This window comes from Octopus sinensis, linkage group LG27 (assembly GCF_006345805.1).
Source record: "Octopus sinensis linkage group LG27, ASM634580v1, whole genome shotgun sequence".
Lineage (NCBI taxonomy): Eukaryota > Metazoa > Mollusca > Cephalopoda > Octopoda > Octopodidae > Octopus > Octopus sinensis.
The window spans coordinates 6,031,779-6,051,931 of record NC_043023.1 but is presented as its reverse complement, the minus strand read 5'-3'; the positions used below and the strand labels follow the sequence as shown (position 1 = coordinate 6,051,931).

The 20,153-nt window shown below is 35.6% G+C and overlaps 2 protein-coding genes across 5 annotated transcripts in view; one reads left to right on the top strand and one right to left on the bottom strand.

Moving 5' to 3' along the window:
• LOC115225490 (neurofascin-like) overlaps positions 1–20,153 on the top strand; it is a 498,646-nt gene that overhangs the window by 406,008 nt on the left and 72,485 nt on the right. The gene's annotated exons all lie outside the window — the stretch shown is intronic.
• LOC115225488 (hemicentin-2-like) overlaps positions 1–20,153 on the bottom strand; it is a 112,139-nt gene that overhangs the window by 66,849 nt on the left and 25,137 nt on the right. For 2 of the 4 annotated variants that reach the window (XM_029796443.2, XM_036514375.1), the window contains exons 10-14: positions 13,910–14,194; positions 10,879–11,163; positions 6,599–6,704; positions 5,211–5,581; positions 455–583 (exon numbers count right to left, since the gene is read on the bottom strand). In XM_029796443.2, coding sequence (XP_029652303.1) covers positions 455–583; positions 5,211–5,581; positions 6,599–6,704; positions 10,879–11,163; positions 13,910–14,194 — 1,176 coding nt within the window. The remainder of the gene's footprint in view (positions 1–454; positions 584–5,210; positions 5,582–6,598; positions 6,705–10,878; positions 11,164–13,909; positions 14,195–20,153) is intronic. The other 2 variants (XM_036514374.1, XM_036514373.1) reach the window with 2 other exon arrangements.

Below are 20,153 nucleotides of genomic sequence, written 5' to 3'. Positions count from 1 at the left end.
TGCATGGTGTCTCAAATTTAGGTTAAATCAGTGTTTCTCAAAGGGGAGGCCTATGGGACGGTCGGACAAGTTGTTTTGAGAAAATTTGGTTTAAATGTTTGACAACTCAGCACCGCCCATTGGCCAGGGGGCGTTTTGCTCATATATATATACATATATACATATATATATATATATATAACAAAAGTTGGGGGTTACTGCACGAGTATAAATATAAGGAAGAGAATTTGAAAATGCAGGAGTCTTTTAAAAGTATTTTTTAACTGGTTTTCATTTATTCAAAAAGATTTTCAAAAGTCAAGAGTGAGATTTTTTTGTGTATCCTCAGTGGTGTCAAAAATTAGTTTACAAAAATATATTCAAATCAAGTGATAGAGTTTTTGACAATGATAAGAAACAGTTTGAGGCTTTGCGTATCCTCGAGTATTCATTTGGAAATCAAAGTAAATCTCACCTGGTAAGGTTTTCAAGTAAATGCTTTTACCCACTGAGAATATTCGTACAAACATATTGAAAGCCACACGAGCATAGGCAGTGTCTTTGTAGGAGTCTTCTTCTTGTACATTAACAAAGACAAGGTTGCCTGGAAAAGAATTAGGAGAATAGGTGAGGAGAGAAGAATTTTATGTGTATTTCTGAGTGTGAAATTATCAAGATTTTATATTAATTCTTTAACCCTTTTCTTACTGTATTTCTGTTGAGATGCTCTGTGTTTCTTTCAATTATTTTAAATATAACAAAGAATTTAGTAAACTAACTTAGTTATCATTAAGCTAGTGTTAGGAACATAAATTGCGACTAAGGTTTGGTGGTATATTTTAATGCAAAACTTATGAAAACAAGACATTTGTACTACAAAGCCAGAGCTGGTTTCAGCTGGGTTGATATCAAAAGGGCTAAAAATATCATGGTGACTTTAACCCTTTCATTACTGTATTTCTGTTGAGATGCTCTGTGTTTCTTTCAATTATTTTAAATATAACAAAGAATTTAGTAAAATAACTTAGTTATCATTCAGCTGGTGTTAGGAACATAAATTGTGACTAAGGTTTGGTGGAAGATTTTAATTCAAATCTTATGGAAACAAAACATTTGTACTACAAAGCCAGAGCCGGTTTCAGCCGGGTTGGTAACGAAAGGGTTAATACTTGTATCTTTGTCTTGGTTATTTTAGCCACAATATCTCTACCACGATGCACTTCAGTTTTGTTCAGGTCCCAAATATAATTGGGGCCTGAATGTTCCCAAAGAATGTTCTTAGAATATGGAACCTCTTGATGGACACAACTGTATTTTGTTTTTCCAGGGGTCTGTTTGTAGATGAGAATGGTTAAAGATATTGCCAGAATTTCAGTAGAATTTAAGAAGAAACTATTTACAGGGGTGCCACTCTGATATCTACATCATGGTTGATTCCTTTACAAATCTATTATCTGTGACACCCACAAATCACTGAAGTATTTAAACTCATTGTAAATCTATCAATGCAACTTTTGTATCATTCTATGTGTTGGATATGTGGAGGCACATGGCCTAGTGGTTAGAGCAGCAGACTTGCGGTTGAGGGATCGTGGGTTCGAATCTCAGACCGGGTGATGTGTGTGTTTGAGTGAAACACCTAAGCTCCACGCGGCTCCGGCAGAAAGTAATGGCGAACTTCTGCTGACTCTTTCGCCACAACTTTCTCTCACTCTTTCCTCTTGCATCTTGCAGCTCACCTGTGATGGACTGGCATCCCGTCCAGGTGGGGAACCTAAATGTCAAGGAAACAGGGAAACTGGCCCTTATGAGCCAGGCATGGCTCGAGAAGGAACAATCGTGTTGGATATACAGATTTCACAAAGCAGGGATAGACACAACCGTCTTCAACGATGTACTTCAAATTACTCCCAATGACTCCTACAATTGTCTCTTGTCTCAACCAATATGATACTCTTTATAAGTATTCGATTAGTCCATTCTTCCAATCCCACAGGGGTGTCAATGACTTTTTCCACAACAGAAACTATGTACAACCATCTCACATGAAAGTCAGCGGGGTGTTTCAATTTATAATTTTCCATCTTGTACATTAATATTTTGAATGAAAGCAGTAGCAGGGTGGGGTTTGATGGGGGGGTCAATCTATATGATTGTAGCTCCTTCCCTTGCAGTTGTGGTAGATTATACAAAGGCAAGACATTCCTCCCACTCAAAATAAGGGTAGAAGAACATTGTAAAGCTGTGACATGAAGAGATGTTGGAAAATCAGAAAAAGATGATCATGTATAGAAAAATGGAGACCAGCTCCCCCTGTGGGATGAAGTTAAAATAATAGACAGAGAACACCACAGGAAAATACGAAAACTAAAAGAGGCAGCACCTATGCTAGGACATATTAACCTCCTAAGTAGAGAGAGTGCAGATATGAGTAGAATATGGGAACCGGTTTTAAGGAAGGATACAAAAATATTAGGTTTACAAGCCCTAAAATTCACTCCATAATTGCCCATGGACATATGGTGTAGTGGTTAAGAGCATAGGCTACTAACCCCAAGATTCCAAGTTCAGTTCAATAATGTAGCTCCAGATTCGCGATGTCTGAATAAAAGTCCAAATGGTTGCAGGTGGAACATCTTTGATCATAAGTCTGTCTGCTAGATTTGGATTGAACTGGGATTGAACAATAACAACAACATCGATAACTATAGTCATTAACATTAACTACTGCACCAAACATTAGGTAATGTAGTCCTAGATAAACGAGGTCTTAATAAAAGATGCAACAGTGGTAGCTGGGACATCTTTGATGATAGAAGATGATAGAAGATGATAGAAGATGATAGAAGATGATAGAAGATGATAGAAGATGATAGAAGATGATAGGGCAAATTAACTGCAACAACAAATAATGCCACAAATAATAACAATCATATTATACATAATTTACATTATTTACATTGGACAGATATTTGTCCTCATCTTGTTTGTTGTTACCACAACATTTTGGTTGATATACCCTCCAGCCTTCATCAGGTGTCTTGGGGAAATTTCGAACCTTGGTTCTCATTCCTAAGGTATTTTTCAATGTTATTACTATTATTATTATTATTATTATTATTATGTTTTTTCCTTCTTTCTTCAAATTTTCTTCCGTTTCTCGCCGAGTGTTTTCCATACACCTAGAGCAGAGAAGGGCATTGTATGCATTCCCGCATTCCCAGATTACACGTGTAAATTCACAGATAACATATGTATTTAAAAATTAATAAATAAATAAATTCATGGATGGATGTTGTTTCACAGCGATAATGCTCTTCTCAGTACATGAGCCATTCCAGTTAATATGATTTTTTGCACTTCCTGTAGGGATGGTAAGCCTGGAATCATTTTCAAATAAGTTTCAGTACCTTTTTTTATCATTCCTAGAGATCCTACAATCACTGGTATTGTAGTCGCCCTGAGATGCCACATTTTTTCAGTTTCCATTAGCAAGTCATTTATATTTACTAATCTTGTCAGATTCTTTCGCCGCTATATTGTGATCACAGGGAATACTCATGTCAATTAATAAACACATCCTTTTTGTCTGATCTTTTATAATGATATCCGGTTTATTGGCTTTTATAGTCCTGTCGGTCTGCACAGGGAAGTCCCATAGAATCAACACATTTTCTCCCTCAGTCACAGCTTCAGGATGATGTTTATACCATTTGTCAGCGGTTTTGATTTTATAATCCCGACATATTGTCCAGTGTAAATACTGGCTGACTCTGTCATGTCTTGCTTTATATTCTGCAGGTGCTAAGACTCTACACCCTGAGATTAGGTGGTCTACTGTTTCAATCTCAATCTTCTTCTTCTTCTTCTTCTTCTTCTTCTTTTATTATTATTATTATTATTATTATTATTATTATCATTATTATTATTATTATGGAATTGAACTTGGAATCTTGGGGTTAGTAGCCCATGCTCTTAACCATTATGCTCTATGCCCATGGGCAATCATTCTATCCACTCCAATTAGGAAGATGAAAAAGGATACAAAAGTTGTGCAGTCCATATGACATCAGGACAGTATTCAAAAGTAATACAATACTTTGCCAATATCTCTTTTGAATAAAACCACCCAGAGGAGAGAATATGACCAAAAACTGTGTGTACTCCTTCCCATGCAGTTGTGGTAGATTATACAAAGGCAAGACATTCCTCCCACTCAAAATAAGGGTAGAGGAACATTGCAAAGCTGTGACATGAAGAGATGTTGAAAAATCAGGTATAGCTGATCATGTATGGAAAAAAGGAGACCACCTCTCCTTGTGGGATGTAGTTAAAATAATAGACAGAGAACACCACAGGAAAATACGGAAACTAAAAGAGGCAGCACCTATGCTAGGACATATTAACCTCCTAAGTAGAGAGAGTGCAGATATGAGTAGAATATGGGAACCGGTTTTAAGGAAGGATACAAAAATATTAGGTTTATAAGCCCTAAAATTCACTCTATTATTGCCCATGGGCATAGAGCATAATGATTAAGAGCATGGGCTACTAACCCCAAGATTCCTAGTTCAGTTCAATAATAATAATAATATTGTTATATTTCGGAATGGTCATTTTGCCAGTTTAGCCAATAAAAACACACGCACTATATATTTGGTGTTATTTTGCTTCAGTGTTATTTATTTTTTACATTAATCTTAATCTTATTTCGGCCAGAGTTCTTTCGTCACACTCCTGTGACCGCATCAGTGGTCCTTTGTTTTCTTCTTTCTTATTTTGTATTTCTATTGTATAATAATAATAATAATAATAATAATAATAATAATAATAACAACAACAACATCAGCAAAAAATACCTTAGGAATGAGAACCCTGGGTTGGGTTCAAAATTCTACCAGGACACCTAATGAAGGTTGGAGATTAAATCAGCAGAAATGTTGTGGTAAAAACAAACAAGATGAGGACAAGATCCAAAACAAGATCCAGCCAATGTAAATAATGTAAATAATGTACAGAATTCCTCATCTCTAAACAGTATTAGATAATATAGTCCTAGATATACTATGTCTGAATAAAAGATGGGATGGTCACTGTTGGAACATTTTGGACCATAGCTTTGTCGAAGGATTAGAACTGACCTGGAGCTAAACAACAACACTGATATCTACTCATCAAAGAAGACAAAGCAGTATTGGTAGTGGTGGCCATGGTGAGAAGGCTATACTGACCTTGGCGGTCCATTAGGATTCGTTCAGTGAAGTTAAGGGCCTTGGTTGACCAATGATCGCGTTTCAATACCCACGTCACATTGGGCTCAGGGTAGCTGAACGGCATGTTACAAGGGAGGACGAGAGATGCCCCTGGTAAGACAGTGATGGTCTCTGGTTCCTGATCGATGTATGGCTGCAGGAAGGCATGACGTAGTTCAACGATGCCTGACATGGCCACCCCATAAGAGTTGTTTGCAAAACATTGATACGTGCCGGCATCCTTCTTTTTGGGTCGCTTGAAGACAAGTGTTCCCTCGTTTGGTGCTGTGAGGATGTGGTCACGTCTGCCAGCCACGTTGAAGTCCTGTTTGTCCTTTTTCCAGGTGTACCTGGTTGTAGAAGAGAAGGAAAAAGATGAAGACGAAGGAGATGGGGATAGAGGGTGGGTGGGTTTTTGAGTATGGATGTAGATATAAATGAAGTGATAATGGGTTGAAATTGAGGAAAGTAGAAATGAGGACAGGGGTCTGTGTGTGTGGGTGTTTGTGTGTATTTGTGTGAGTGTGTGTAAGAGAAAGAGAGCAAGAGATACAGACGAACAGAAAGACAGAGAAACTGAATAGTGAGTTTAAAAACAATGTGGAGAGATAAAAAGTAGACATACACACACATATGCATGTGCGCATGCACCCCCCAAACATACAACCATACACACACACATATGTATATTAAGTTAAGTTAATTTTTTGGCTCAAAAAGCAAGGCCATGTAGGGGGACATGGAGTTATGTACAGGGAGGGTGTTCATGCAAAGAGTTCAGGCCATTCCTGGTCAAGAGAGACTTTGAACTGAGTGGTCGTCGGCATCTTCACTATCTCGTCCGGCAGCTTATTCCATGGATCTGCAACCCGGACAGAGAAAGCCCCTCTCCTTCGATTGAGATGAAATCATCGCAGATAGAGCTTTTCGGAGTGAATAAGGGGAAAGGTGATGCTTTAGATAGCAATAACTACAGGGGTATCAAATTATTGGATCAGGTGATGAAAGTTACAGAGAGGGTCATAACCCAACTAATTAGGAAGATAGTTAGCCTAGATGAGATGGAGTTTGGTTTTATATTTCTGGTAAGGTAACTGCAGGAGAAATACCTAGCCAAAGATGCTGACCCTTTGACAGGGTCCTCCGATCCCTTATCTGGTGGTCAATGCAGATAGATAGATAAAGAGTTAGGAAGATAGATAGATAGATAGATAGATAGATAGATAGATAGATAGACAGATAGACAGAGAGTCAGGAAGATAGATAGATAGATAGATAGATATCTATATACATATCTATCTACTGCCATCAGAACCACATGATTGCACCACCACTACTACTACTACTACACAAACAATAATACATACGTTGGTTGTGGTTCACCACTGGCCTTGCATGGAAGTACCGCAGTCTGAAATTCTTTAAACAGTACCTGGGTAGGTGGGTTGATTAACATCACAGGTGGCTGGGTACCTGTAACAGAAAGAGGAGAGCATCACTGTCATAAACATACATAAAATCAACATCCTCGTCCATGTTCCATGCTTGTATGGATTGGACAGAGTTTACGGAGGTAGATTTTTTAGAATTGGATTCCCTTCCTGTTGCCAGCCCTCACCTGTTTCCAAGAAATTAATATTTCCCCATGGCCATACACATTTTTGCAAAATATTGGAAATGCACAACAATCATTTGCGATAATCGCAATGTCAAGGGAAAGAGAAACAAACGTGCAAACATGCACACCTTCATAAACGTGCATACATACAAACTCATACATACATACATACATACATATATATAAACATACACACAACTGTTTTTAATTGCATTGCAATAAACTCACTTATTGTATTATATGAGTGAAGGTAAAGAAATATTTGACCATTAATTTATAATACAAATAAGAAAATGGAAAAACAATTTAGATGGTTCATCAGCTTTCGGATATTAGAAGTCAACATTCAAATATCCTAAAGTTGATAAACCAACTAATGTGTTTCTCCATTTTCTTATTTGTAATATATATATATATATATATATATCAACAATTGAGGGTAAAATTAATTAGTTATTAATCAATTTCACCAAGTATTCAGTATGTAAAAGGACCATTTAAGGTGAATTCAAAATATTACATTATATAATTAGGGCTTAGTAAAATAAATTACTTTGCCACATACTGAACTTACTAGAAATAGCAGCCAAAAAAAAGCTTTTTAGCCATTTCTACTACTTAAAGAAAATTTCTCTCAGATAATGTTTACTCAAAATAAGAGAGAAATTTTCTTTAAGTAGTAGAAATGGCTAAAAAACTTTTTTTTGGCTGCTATTTCTAGTAAGTTCAGTATGTGGCAAAGTAATTTATTTTACTAAGCCCTAATTATATAATATATATATATATATATATAATACAAAGTAAGATAGGTTATGGGTGTAACCCACTATGGGATATCATTTATCCAATATATATTCTGATTCGTAAAATGAGTAAATAATCTAACATTATAATATCCGTAAGTTGATGAACCATCTAAATTGATTTTCCATTTTCTTATTTGTATTATAAATTAATGGTAAAATATTTCTTTACCTTCACCCATTTAATACAATAAGTGAGTTTATTGCAATGCAATTAAAAACACTTGTGTATTAATAATTTGGGTATTATACCAACAGTATATTGGATAAGTATTATCCCTTAGTGGGTTGGACCCACAACCCCTAACTTACTTGGTGTTATATATATATATATATATATATATATATATATATATATATATAATATATATATATATATATATATATATATATATATATATATACAAATACTGGAGTAAACACATAAATGTGAAACAAGGTGGAAAAAAGAGTACTCAAATACCAATGGTAGAGTAATATGCTTTATTTAAAGCAGCAGAAAATTCAACAAAACCTGTTACTCTGAGTTTCACGTTGCCGTTCATCGGACAGTTTTTGCTAGACAGTTTTTCTCTAGCAAAAACTGTCCGATGAATGGCAACGTGAAACTCAGAGTAACAGGTTTTGTTGAATAATATATATATTATATATTATATATATATATACATATATATATATATATATATATATATATATATATATATATATATATATATATATATATATATATATATATATGTATATATATACACATATATATACATATATATATATGTATTATCATCATCATCATTTAGTATCCATCTTCCATGCATGCATGGGTAGGACTGTTGACAGAAGTTGGCCAAGTAGAAGACTTCCCCAGGCTATTGTGTCTGTTTTAGCAGGGATTTTATGGTTGGATGCCCTTCCTAACACCAACCACTCTACAGGGTGGATTCAGTGCTTTTTACATGGCTCTAGCACAGGTGAGGTTAGTTTTGGTATGATTTTTGCACCTGAATGCCCTTCCAAATGCCAATCACTTTAAAGCGTGCACCAAGAGGGTCACCAAGTAACTTGAGAGACAAGTAATTTTGAGAGAGGTGAGGACATTGGAGGAGGGGATCTTGTGTCAGATGATGAGACAGAAACAGGTGTCTTGCTATAGAGGAGGTACATGGTTTTCTGGAGAGAGTGAGAGGTACAAGAAAGGGGACAGAAACAGGTATACTGATGGTACTCCCATGCAAGGCCAGTGGTGAACCACAACCAACGTATCTATTATTGTTTGTGGAGTAGTAGTAGTAGTGGTGGTGCAGTCATGTGGTTCTGATGGCAGTAGAGCAGAAGTGGTGTGGAGATAATGTAGTCGTGTAGTGGAGATGGTGTAGTGGGAAAAGGCGGCTAGCTGGCAGAACCGTTAACACGCCGGGCGAAATGCTTAGCGGTATTTCACCTGCCGTTATGTTCTGAGTTCAAATTCCGCCAAGGTCGACTTTGCCTTTCATCCTTTCGGAGTCGATTAAATAAGTACTAGTTACGCACTGGGGTCAATATAATCGACTTAATCCATTTGTCTGTCCTTGTTTGTCCTCTCTATGTTTAGCCCCTTGTGGGTAATAAAGAAATAGGAGATGGTGGAGTGGGAATGGGCGTTAAGAAAAGTGGTTGTCTGTCTTTTCAATTTATGATTCTTTTCGTTTTTGGTACAGGGGTTTAGAATTTTTGCTCATTCCCCCGATTCAATTAATATGTATCAGTGAAGATTTAGGGTTGTGGTCGTGTTCTGACTGATATTTTTAGCCAGAAGGAAAAGCAAGAAAAAGAGAAAGAGAGAAAGAGAGAGAGAGAGTCTTCAAGAATGAAGGCAGAAACTAGTGTAGAGGAGATACATGGTTACCCAGCCAGAGGGAAGAGTAAGGGAAAGAGAGAGAGAGAGATTGGGAAACAGCAAAAGTGCAAAAGAGCAGGAGAGAGATGATGGTAAAGTGCCAGAGTATCACAGAGCATAGATGTGATGTTAGAGTGAGGAAGAGAGAGATGAATGGTGGCAATTGCCAGGGCATGCCCTCAAGGTACAGAGGTTATAATACACACGGCCAGATATTGCCAAGAAGGCATGAGTAGGGAGTTGGGATTGCAGTGACTGGTGAAAACCTGGGTATAAAGATGGGGTGGGAGAAAGCAGCAATACAATGAGCAGGGCAGTGAGGGCAGGGATGGGCAGTGGGAGATAATTGTGTTGCATGAAGAGGAAATGCGAGGCAAAAAAAAAGATGGCAGTTTAGGAGATACGTAGTTTGATTTCTTGATAAAATGCATCTCTTAAAATATATGCAGCCAGGTATTGCCAAGAAGGCAGGAGTAGGGAGTTGGGATTGCAGTGACTGGTGAAAATCTGGGTTTAAAGATTGGGTGGCGGGAAAGTAGTGATACATACAAACACACACACACACACACACACACACACACACACACACACAAACACACACACATATATAAACAATTGCAGCGTGGAAAGTGTTTATAAGCCATTTAAGAAACACACAAAACCGTTAGATTCACTTCAACATTTAAATTTAATTTGTCAAAATATTTTCGTTGCTTTGAGACCGTGACCTGTTCACTGACAAAACTTCGTGCTGCATCTCTTAAATAGCTTATAAACACCTTCCACGCTGCAATTGTTTCCGTTCCAGTACACGATCTCAGATCAAGTCACTCGCTTTGCATGTACATCTCCGTAAATATATATATATATATATATATATATATATGACCACGTGTGTATCGTTGGCCATTTTCTTTCTCCATCTTCCCTTCCTTGGACCTTTCCTTTTTCTATATTTCTGATGAAGAGCTCTGCTCGAAACGTTAAATCCTCCTTCTTTCTTTCCTTTCCTGAGCATCCAATAACACTATACTTGTTCTACATCCTCACATTGTTGTGTTTTCTCTTTGTGTTTTCATGTTTGGATTAACTATATATATATGACAACCTGTTTTCAGTTTATGTCCACCACATCCACTCACATGTCCCTAGTAGACTTGTGGGTGGATTTGTATAGCAGAAGACACTTGCCAAAGATGCAATGCAGTGGGACTGAACCAGGCACCGTGTGGTTGGGAAGCAAGATTCTTACCTGTAAGTTAAAATTCAATCTTGGGTACTCAAAAATAGGTGGTCACCACCTCTGAGGAGTTGGGAACAACAAACACATACAAACATACAAAATAAACTTACCTTTAACAGAGAGAAATGCTGATGCATTGACACTATCCAATCCATCTGTGACCATGCATGTGTAACGGCCAACATCATTTCTGGTCACACTCCTGATGGTTAGTGAATTGTTCTGGGAGTTTTGGCTTATTCTGTCATCGATGGCTATAGCCTTGCCATCCTTCCACCAAATGGTTCGTAAGTCATCTTCCTGCATGGTATCACTTGTGGTAGCACATGTGAATATTGCCTCCGCTCCTTTGCTCACCTCCAAATCAGATGGATAATGTTCCATTCTTATCTTCTCTGCAATGATAGAACGATACAGGATTTCATCTATGTATATATAATATATGATATATCAATCTAATACGCAAACTGAAAGTGCTACTACTACTACTACTACTACTACTACTACTACTACTACTACTAATAATAATAATAATAATGATAATGAAATTATTGTATACAGTGCTCAGGTGCACCACAACTTGTCAGAGTATATGCAGTAATGTACAAATGTCTGGGAAGCGAACAATGCATGAGTGAGATACATGCTTGTGTGTGTATGGAGGGGAGAAAGTCAGGTGTAGGGTTGGCGAATCTCTCAGGAAGCATGGAAGTTTGAAGGATGCAGTACTCCGACAACTAACAACTAATAGTTTCATGTTTTTGTGATACTTGAATTAGGCATATTTATAAAATACACCATGTATCTCCAAGCAATCTTCCAGGCTCTCTTAATTTGTTAGATATATTTTAAAAACAAGGATGCAAATTTCACTCCTAAACCATTTACGATTTATGTCTGTTGGGTTATGAAAGGACCAGAGGAAATGTAAGGCAAGAAAAAATTGCAGTTTAGGAGATATGTAGTTTGATTTCTTGCTAAAATGCATCTCTTAAAATATATGCAGCCAGGTATTGCCAAGAAGGCAGGAGTAGGGGGTGGAGATTGCAGTGACTGGTGAAAATCTGGGTATAAAGATGGGGTGGGGGGAAAGTAGCGATACATACTAAACATATATATGTATATATATAAATATATATATATATATATATATATATATATTATATATATATATATATATATATATATATATATGTATATATATGATATATATATATATATATATATATGTATATATATATATATATATATATATATATATATATATATATATATATAAATATATATATATATATGTATGTATATATATATATATATATATATATATATATATATATATATATAATAGAAATATTAAAATAACTAAGTCTCTCTAAAAGAGAACAGCGGCAGCGTTCCCGGAAAATAATAGAGATTGTTGGAAGCGACACCTACTGGCTGGCTACGCTGCATTGAAAAGGGGCAATACCCCGAAACACGTCTGTAGCTGCCGGTCAAGTAGTGTGGAGCGACTGACCTCCCTTGTTCGAAGGTTATATGGATACAGTTTGTGTATCAAATAGCTAACTTAAGGCGATGGCCTCATGGAGCTAATAAGCGGACAGCTTTTTTCTTATTTTTATAAGAATGCCATATTAGTATGGCGATAACTATTATTTTCCGGGAACGCTGCCGCTGTTCTCTTTTAGAGAGACTTAGTTATTTTGATATTTCTATTATTGAAAACAAGTGGATGTATTCCACCGAAACTAGGTAAATAAAACCATCGAACAGAGATTGTCGGAAGCGACACCTACTGGCTGGCTACGCTGAATTGAAAAGGGGCAATACCCCGAAACGCGTCTGTAGCTGCCGGTCAAGTAGTGTGGTGCGACTGACCTCCCTTGTTCGAAGGTTATATGGATATAGTTTGTGTATCAAATAGCTAACTTAAGGCGATGGCCTCATGGAGCTACTAAGCGGACAGCTTTTTTCTTATTTTTATAAGAATGCCATATTAGTATGGCGATAACTATTATATATATATATATATATATATATATACATATATGTATATGACCACGTGTGTATCGTTGGCCATTTTCTTTCTCCGTCTTCCCTTCTTTGGACCTTTCTTTTTTCTATGTTTTTGACAAAGAGCTCTGCTCGAAACGTTAAATCCTCCTTCTTTCTTTCCTTTCCTGAGCATCCAATAACACTATACTTGTTCCACATCCTAACGTTGTTGTGTTTTCTCTTTGTTCATGTTTGGATTAACTATATATATATAAATATATATATATATATATATATATATATATATTATTAGAAAAATCCACCTTTTATCAATTCAAAATGAACGATTAAATTACAGCATCTAGAAAATTAAATATAATATTAAAATTAAAATAACAATAATATAACGATGATTAAGTAAATTGCAAATTAATAATAAAAATGAATATATTTGGTAAATTTCTAAATTTCTTATTTCTAAATTGAATTTTTCCCTGTAAGTTAGGAATATTATTCCCTCAAATAATAATAATTATATATATATATATATAATATTAATTAGAAACAAAACCACTATTTTGCAAAACAAACAAGGAAAGACTTAATCAATACATAAAATTTTAGTTTTTATTTTTTATTTTTTATTTTTTACTTTTTTTACTTTTTATTTTTTATTTTTTATTTTTTTACTTTTTTTTACTTTTTTACTTTTTATTAAAATTTTATGTATTGATTAAGTCTTTCCTTGTTTGTTTTGCAAAATAGTGGTTTTGTCTCTAATTAATATTATATAATATTTTACTATAAAATTGGATTTAATCCTAAATCTGATTTTTTCCCTGTAAATTTGGATTTATTCCCTAATATTTATTATAATATATATATATATATATATGACAGCCTTTTTTTAGTTTATGTCTACCACATCCACTCACATGTCCCTAGTAGACTTGTGGGTGGATTTGTATAGTAGAAGACACTTGCCAAAGATGCAATGCAGTGGGACTGAACCAGGCACCGTGTGGTTGGGAAGCAAGATTCTTACCTGTAAGTTAAAATTCAATCTTGGGTACTCAAAGATAGGTGGTCACCACCTCTGAGGAGTTGGGAACAACAAACACATACAAACATACAAAATAAACTTACCTTTAACAGAGAGAAATGCTGATGCATTGACACTATCCAATCCATCTGTGACCATGCATGTGTAACGGCCAACATCCTTTCTGGTCACACTCCTGATGGTCAGTGAATTGTTCTGGGAGTTTTGGCTTATTCTGTCATCGATGGCTATAGCCTTGCCGTCCTTCCACCAAATGGTTCGTAAGTCATCTTCCTGCATGGTATCACTTGTGGCAGCACATGTGAATATTGCCTCCGCTCCTTTGCTCACCTCCAAATCAGATGGATAACGTTCCATTCTTATCGTCTCTGCAATGATAGAACGATACAGGATTTCATCTATGTATATATAATATATGATATATCAATCTAATACGCAAACTGAAAGTGCTACTACTACTACTACTACTACTACTACTACTACTACTACTACTACTAATATAATAATAATAATGATAATGAAATTATTGTATACAGTGCTCAGGTGCACCACAACTTGTCAGAGTATATGCAGTAATGTACAAATGTCTGGGAAGCGAACAATGCATGAGTGAGATACATGCTTGTGTGTGTATGGAGGGGAGAAAGTCAGGTGTAGTGTTGGCGAATCTCAGAAAGCATGGAAGTTTTGAAGGATGCAGTGCTCCGACAACTAACAACTAATAGTTTCATGTTTTTGTGATACTTGAATTAGGTATATTTATAAAATACACCATGTATCTCCAAGTACTCTTCCAGGCTCTCTTAATTTGTTAGATATATTTTAAAAACTAGGATGCAAATTTCACTCCTAAACCATTTACCATTTATGTCTGTTGGGTTATGAAAGGATCAGAGGAAATGTAAGGCAAGAAAAAATTGCAGTTTAGGAGATATGTAGTTTGATTTCTTGCTAAAATGCATCTCTTAAAATATATGCAGCCAGGTATTGCCAAGAAGGCAGGAGTAGGGGGTGGAGATTGCAGTGACTGGTGAAAATCTGGGTTAAAAGATGGGGTGGGGGGAAAGTAGCGATACATACTAAACATATATATATAATATATATATATACATATATATATATACATATATATATATATATATAATATATATATATATATGTATGTATATATATATATATATATACATATATATATATATATAATAGAAATATTAAAATAACTAAGTCTCTCTAAAAGAGAACAGCGGCAGCGTTCCCGGAAAATAATAGAGATTGTTGGAAGCGACACCTACTGGCTGGCTACGCTGCATTGAAAGGGGCAATACCCCGAAACGCGTCTGTAGCTGCCGGTCAAGTAGTGTGGAGCGACTGACCTCCCTTGTTCGAAGGTTATATGGATACAGTTTGTGTATGAAATAGCTAACTTAAGGCGATGGCCTCATGGAGCTAATAGCGGACAGCTTTTTTCTTATTTTTATAAGAATGCCATATTAGTATGGCGATAACTATTATATAAAATAAAGTTATCGCCATACTAATATGGCATTCTTATAAAAATAAGAAAAAGCTGTCCGTTATTAGCTCCATGAGGCATCGCCTTAAGTTAGCTATTTGAACACAAATTGTATCCATATAACCTTCGAAACAGGGAGGTCAGTCGCTCCACACTACCGGCAGCTACAGACGCGTTTCGGGGTATTGCCCTTTTCAATGCAGCGTAGCCAACCAGTAGGTGTCGCTTCCGACAATCTCTGTTCGATGGTTTTATTTACCTAGTTTTCGGTGGAATACATCCACTTGTTTTCAATAATAGAAATATTAAAATAACTAAGTCTCTCTAAAAGAGAACAGCGGCAGCGTTCCCGGAAAATAATAGTTATCGCCATACTAATATGGCATTCTTATAAAAATAAGAAAAAAAGCTGTCCGCTTATTAGCTCCATGAGGCCATCGCCTTAAGTTAGCTATTTGATACACAAACTGTATCCATATAACCTTCGAACAAGGGAGGTCAGTCGCTCCACACTACTTGACCGGCAGCTACAGACGCTTTCGGGGTATTGCCCCTTTTCAATGCAGCGTAGCCAGCCAGTAGTAGTGTCGCTTCCGACAATCTCTGTTCGATGGTTTTATTTACCTAGTTTCGGTGGAATACATCCACTTGTTTCAATAATAGAAATATTAAAATAACTAAGTCTCTCTAAAAGAGAACAGCGGCAGCGTTCCCGGAAAATAATAGTTATCGCCATACTAATATGGCATTCTTATAAAAATAAGAAAAAAGCTGTCCGCTTATTAGCTCCATGAGCCATCGCCTTAAGTTAGCTATTTGATACACAAACTGTATCCATATAACCTTCGAACAAGGGAGGTCAGTCGCTCCACACTACTTGACCGGCAGCTACAGACACGTTTCGGGGTATGCCCCTTTTCAATGCAGCGTAGCCAGCCAGTAGGTGTCGCTTCCGACAATCTCTGTTCGATGGTTTTATTACCTAGTTTCGGTGGACTACATCCACTTGTTTAAATAATAGAAATATTAAAATAACTAAGTCTCTCTAAAAGAGAACAGCGGCAGCGTTCCCGGAAAATAATAGTTATCGCCATACTAATATGGCATTCTTATAAAAATAAGAAAAAAGCTGTCTGCTTATTAGCTCCATGAGGCCATCGCCTTAAGTTAGCTATTTGATACACAAACTGTATCCATATAACCTTCGAACAAGGGAGGTCAGTCGCTCCACACTACTTGACTTAGTTATTTTAATATTTCTATTATTGAAAACAAGTGGATGTATTCCACCGAAACTAGGTAAATAAAACCATCGAACAGAGATTGTCGGAAGCGACACCTACTGGCTGGCTACGCTGCATTGAAAAGGGGCAATACCCCGAAACGCGTCTGTAGCTGCCGGTCAAGTAGTGTGGAGCGACTGACCTCCCTTGTCGAAGGTTATATGGATACAGTTTGTGTATCAAATAGCTAACTTAAGGCGATGGCCTCATGGAGCTAATAAGCGGACAGCTTTTTCCTTATTTTTATTAGAATGCCATATTAGTATGGCGATAACTATTATTTTCCGGGAACGCTGCGCTGTTCTCTTTTAGAGAGACTTAGTTATTTTAATATTTCTATTAACTATTATATATATATATATATATATATATAATATATATATATTATATATATGACCACGTGTGTATCGTTGGCATTTTCTTTCTCCGTCTTCCCTTCTTTGGACATTTCTTTTTTCTATATTTTTGACAAAGAGCTCTGCTCGAAACGTTAAATCCTCTTCTTTCTTTCCTTTCCTGAGAATCCAATAACACTATACTTGTTCCACATCCTAACGTTGTTGTGTTTTCTCTTTGTTCATGTTTGGATTAACTATATATATATAAATATATATATATAATAATATTATTATATATATATATATATATATTATATATATATATATATATATATATAATTAGAAAAAATCCACTTTTATCAATTCAAAATGAACGATTAAATTACAGCATCTAGAAAATTAAATATATATTAAAAATTAAAATAACAATAATATAACGATGATTAAGTAAATTGCAAATTAATAATAAAAATGAATATATTTGGTAAATTTCTAAATTTCTTTTTCTAAATTGAATTTTTCCCTGTAAGTTAGGAATATTATTCCCTCAATAATAATAATTATATATATATATATTATAATATTAATTAGAAACAAAACCACTATTTTGCAAAACAAACAAGGAAAGACTTAATCAATACATAAAATTTTAGTTTTTATTTTTATTTTTTATTTTTTACTTTTTATTTTTTTTTTTTATTTTTTTTTTTTACTTTTTTTACTTTTACTTTTTATTTAAAAATTTTATGTATTGATTAAGTCTTTCCTTGTTTGTTTTGCAAAATAGTGGTTTTGTCTCTAATTAATATTATATAATATTTTACTATAAAATTGGATTTAATCCTAAATCTGAATTTTTCCCTGTAAATTTGGATTTATTCCCTAATATTTATATAATATATATATATATATATATATATATATATGACAACCTGTTTTCAGTTATGTCTACCCACATCCACTCATTGTCCCTAGTAGACTTGTGGGTGGATTTGTATAGTAGAAGACCACTTGCAAAGATGCAATGCAGTGGGACTGAACCAGGCACCGTGTGGTGGGAAGCAAGATTCTTACCTGTAAGTTAAAATTCAATCTTGGGTACTCAAAGATAGGTGGTCACCACCTCTGAGGAGTTGGGAACAACAAAACATACAACAAACATACAAAATAAACTTACCTTTAACAGAGAGAAATGCTGATGCATTGACACTATCCAATCCATCTGTGACCATGCATGTGTAACGGCCAACATCCTTTCTGGTCACACTCCTGATGTCAGTGAATTGTTCTGGGAGTTTAGGCTTATTCTGTCATCGATGGCTATAGCCTGCCATCCTTCCACCAAATGGTTCGTAAGTCATCTTCCTGCATGGTATCACTTGTGGCAGCACATGTGAATATTGCCTCCGCTCCTTGCTCACCTCCAAATCAGATGGATAACGTTTTCCATCTTATCGTCACTGCAATGATAGAACGATACAGGATTTCATCTATGTATATTAATATATGATATATCAATCTAATACGCAAACTGAAAGTGCTACTACTACTACTACTACTACTATACTACTACTACTACTACTACTAATAATAATAATATAATGATAATGAAATTATTGTATACAGTGCTCAGGTGCACCACAACTTGTCAGAGTATATGCAGTAATGTACAAATGTCTGGAAAGCGAACAATGCATGAGTCAGATACATGCTTGTGTGTGTATGGAGGGGAGAAAGTCAGGTGTAGTGTTGGCGAATCTCAGAAAGCATGGAAGTTTGAAGGATGCAGTACTCCGACAACTAACAACTAATAGTTTCATGTTTTTGTGATACTTGAATTAGGCATATTTATAAAATACACCATGTATCTCCAAGTACTCTTCCAGGCTCTCTTAATTTGGTAGATATATTTTAAAAACTAGGATGCAAATTTCACTCCTAAACCATTTACCATTTATGTCTGTTGGGTTATTAAAGGACCAGTTTCATAGACTGTGTATATAATAGTTAAAATTGAATCCAGGGGACACAGGCATTGGTGAGGAAAACAAGAATAATAATGACAGGATCTAGGATGCACCACCCAAAATCTGACATAGAAGGGCTATATATACATAACGTATAGAAGTTGTAGAGGCCTTATACAGCTGGAAAACTTTTATAAAATAACCACCATAGGACTGCAAAAATACCTACTTCAGAAGCAAGGAAAACTAATACAAATAGCCACAAAACACGAGCAAAACAAAAAACTGTTTTCAGTATTTAAGGAAGCTGACAAATACAAACAAGAAGTCATACTACCTAATAAGTATGAAAAAGAAGAAGAAACAACAAAAGCTATAAAACAAATGAAATCCAAACTAGAACAGCAACGGACTATGATAAAACGATGACAAAAAAACGCCCCTTCATGACAAATGCTGGGCTAAACTAAATGCAAAAGAAATAGACAGAGAAAAATTCCAGCAATGGTTGAGAAGCTCAGGACTTAAAGCAGAAACAGAGGGATTTTTAATTGCAGCACAAAATCAAAGCCTCCCCACCAGAAATCAACAAAAACACATAATGAAAAGAAATACAAGTAACTACAGAATATGTGGAGATGGACAAGAAACAATAAATCATATTGTCTCTGGTTGACCAGTCCTGGTTCAGAAGGAGTATAGTCACAGACATGACATAGTTATGACCTACATACACTGGAAGCTATGCCAACACTATGGAATAACAACAGAAAAAAGATGGTATAGGCACACACCAGAAAAAGGTCACAGAAAATGAGAAAGCAACCATACTCTGGGATATGCCAATACACACAGATAGAGAAATTAAGGCCAATAGGCCAGATATAGTTGTCAGAGATCATAAAGATAAAAATGCTTTCTAACTGATATATCAATACCAGCAGATGACAATGTTTCTCTAAAAGAAATGGAGAAACTTTCAAAATACAAAGACCTGGAAATAGAGGTAACTCGAATGTGGAATCTAAAACAAACAATTCCTATCATAGTAGGCGCATTAGGTATGATAAAAAAATATTCAGACACATCATCATCATCGTTTGATGTCCGCTTTCCATGCTAGCATGGGTTGGATGATTTTGACTGAGGGCTGGCGAACCAGATGGCTGCACCAGACTCCAATCTTGATCTGGCAGAGTTTCTACAGCTTGATGCCCTTCCTAATG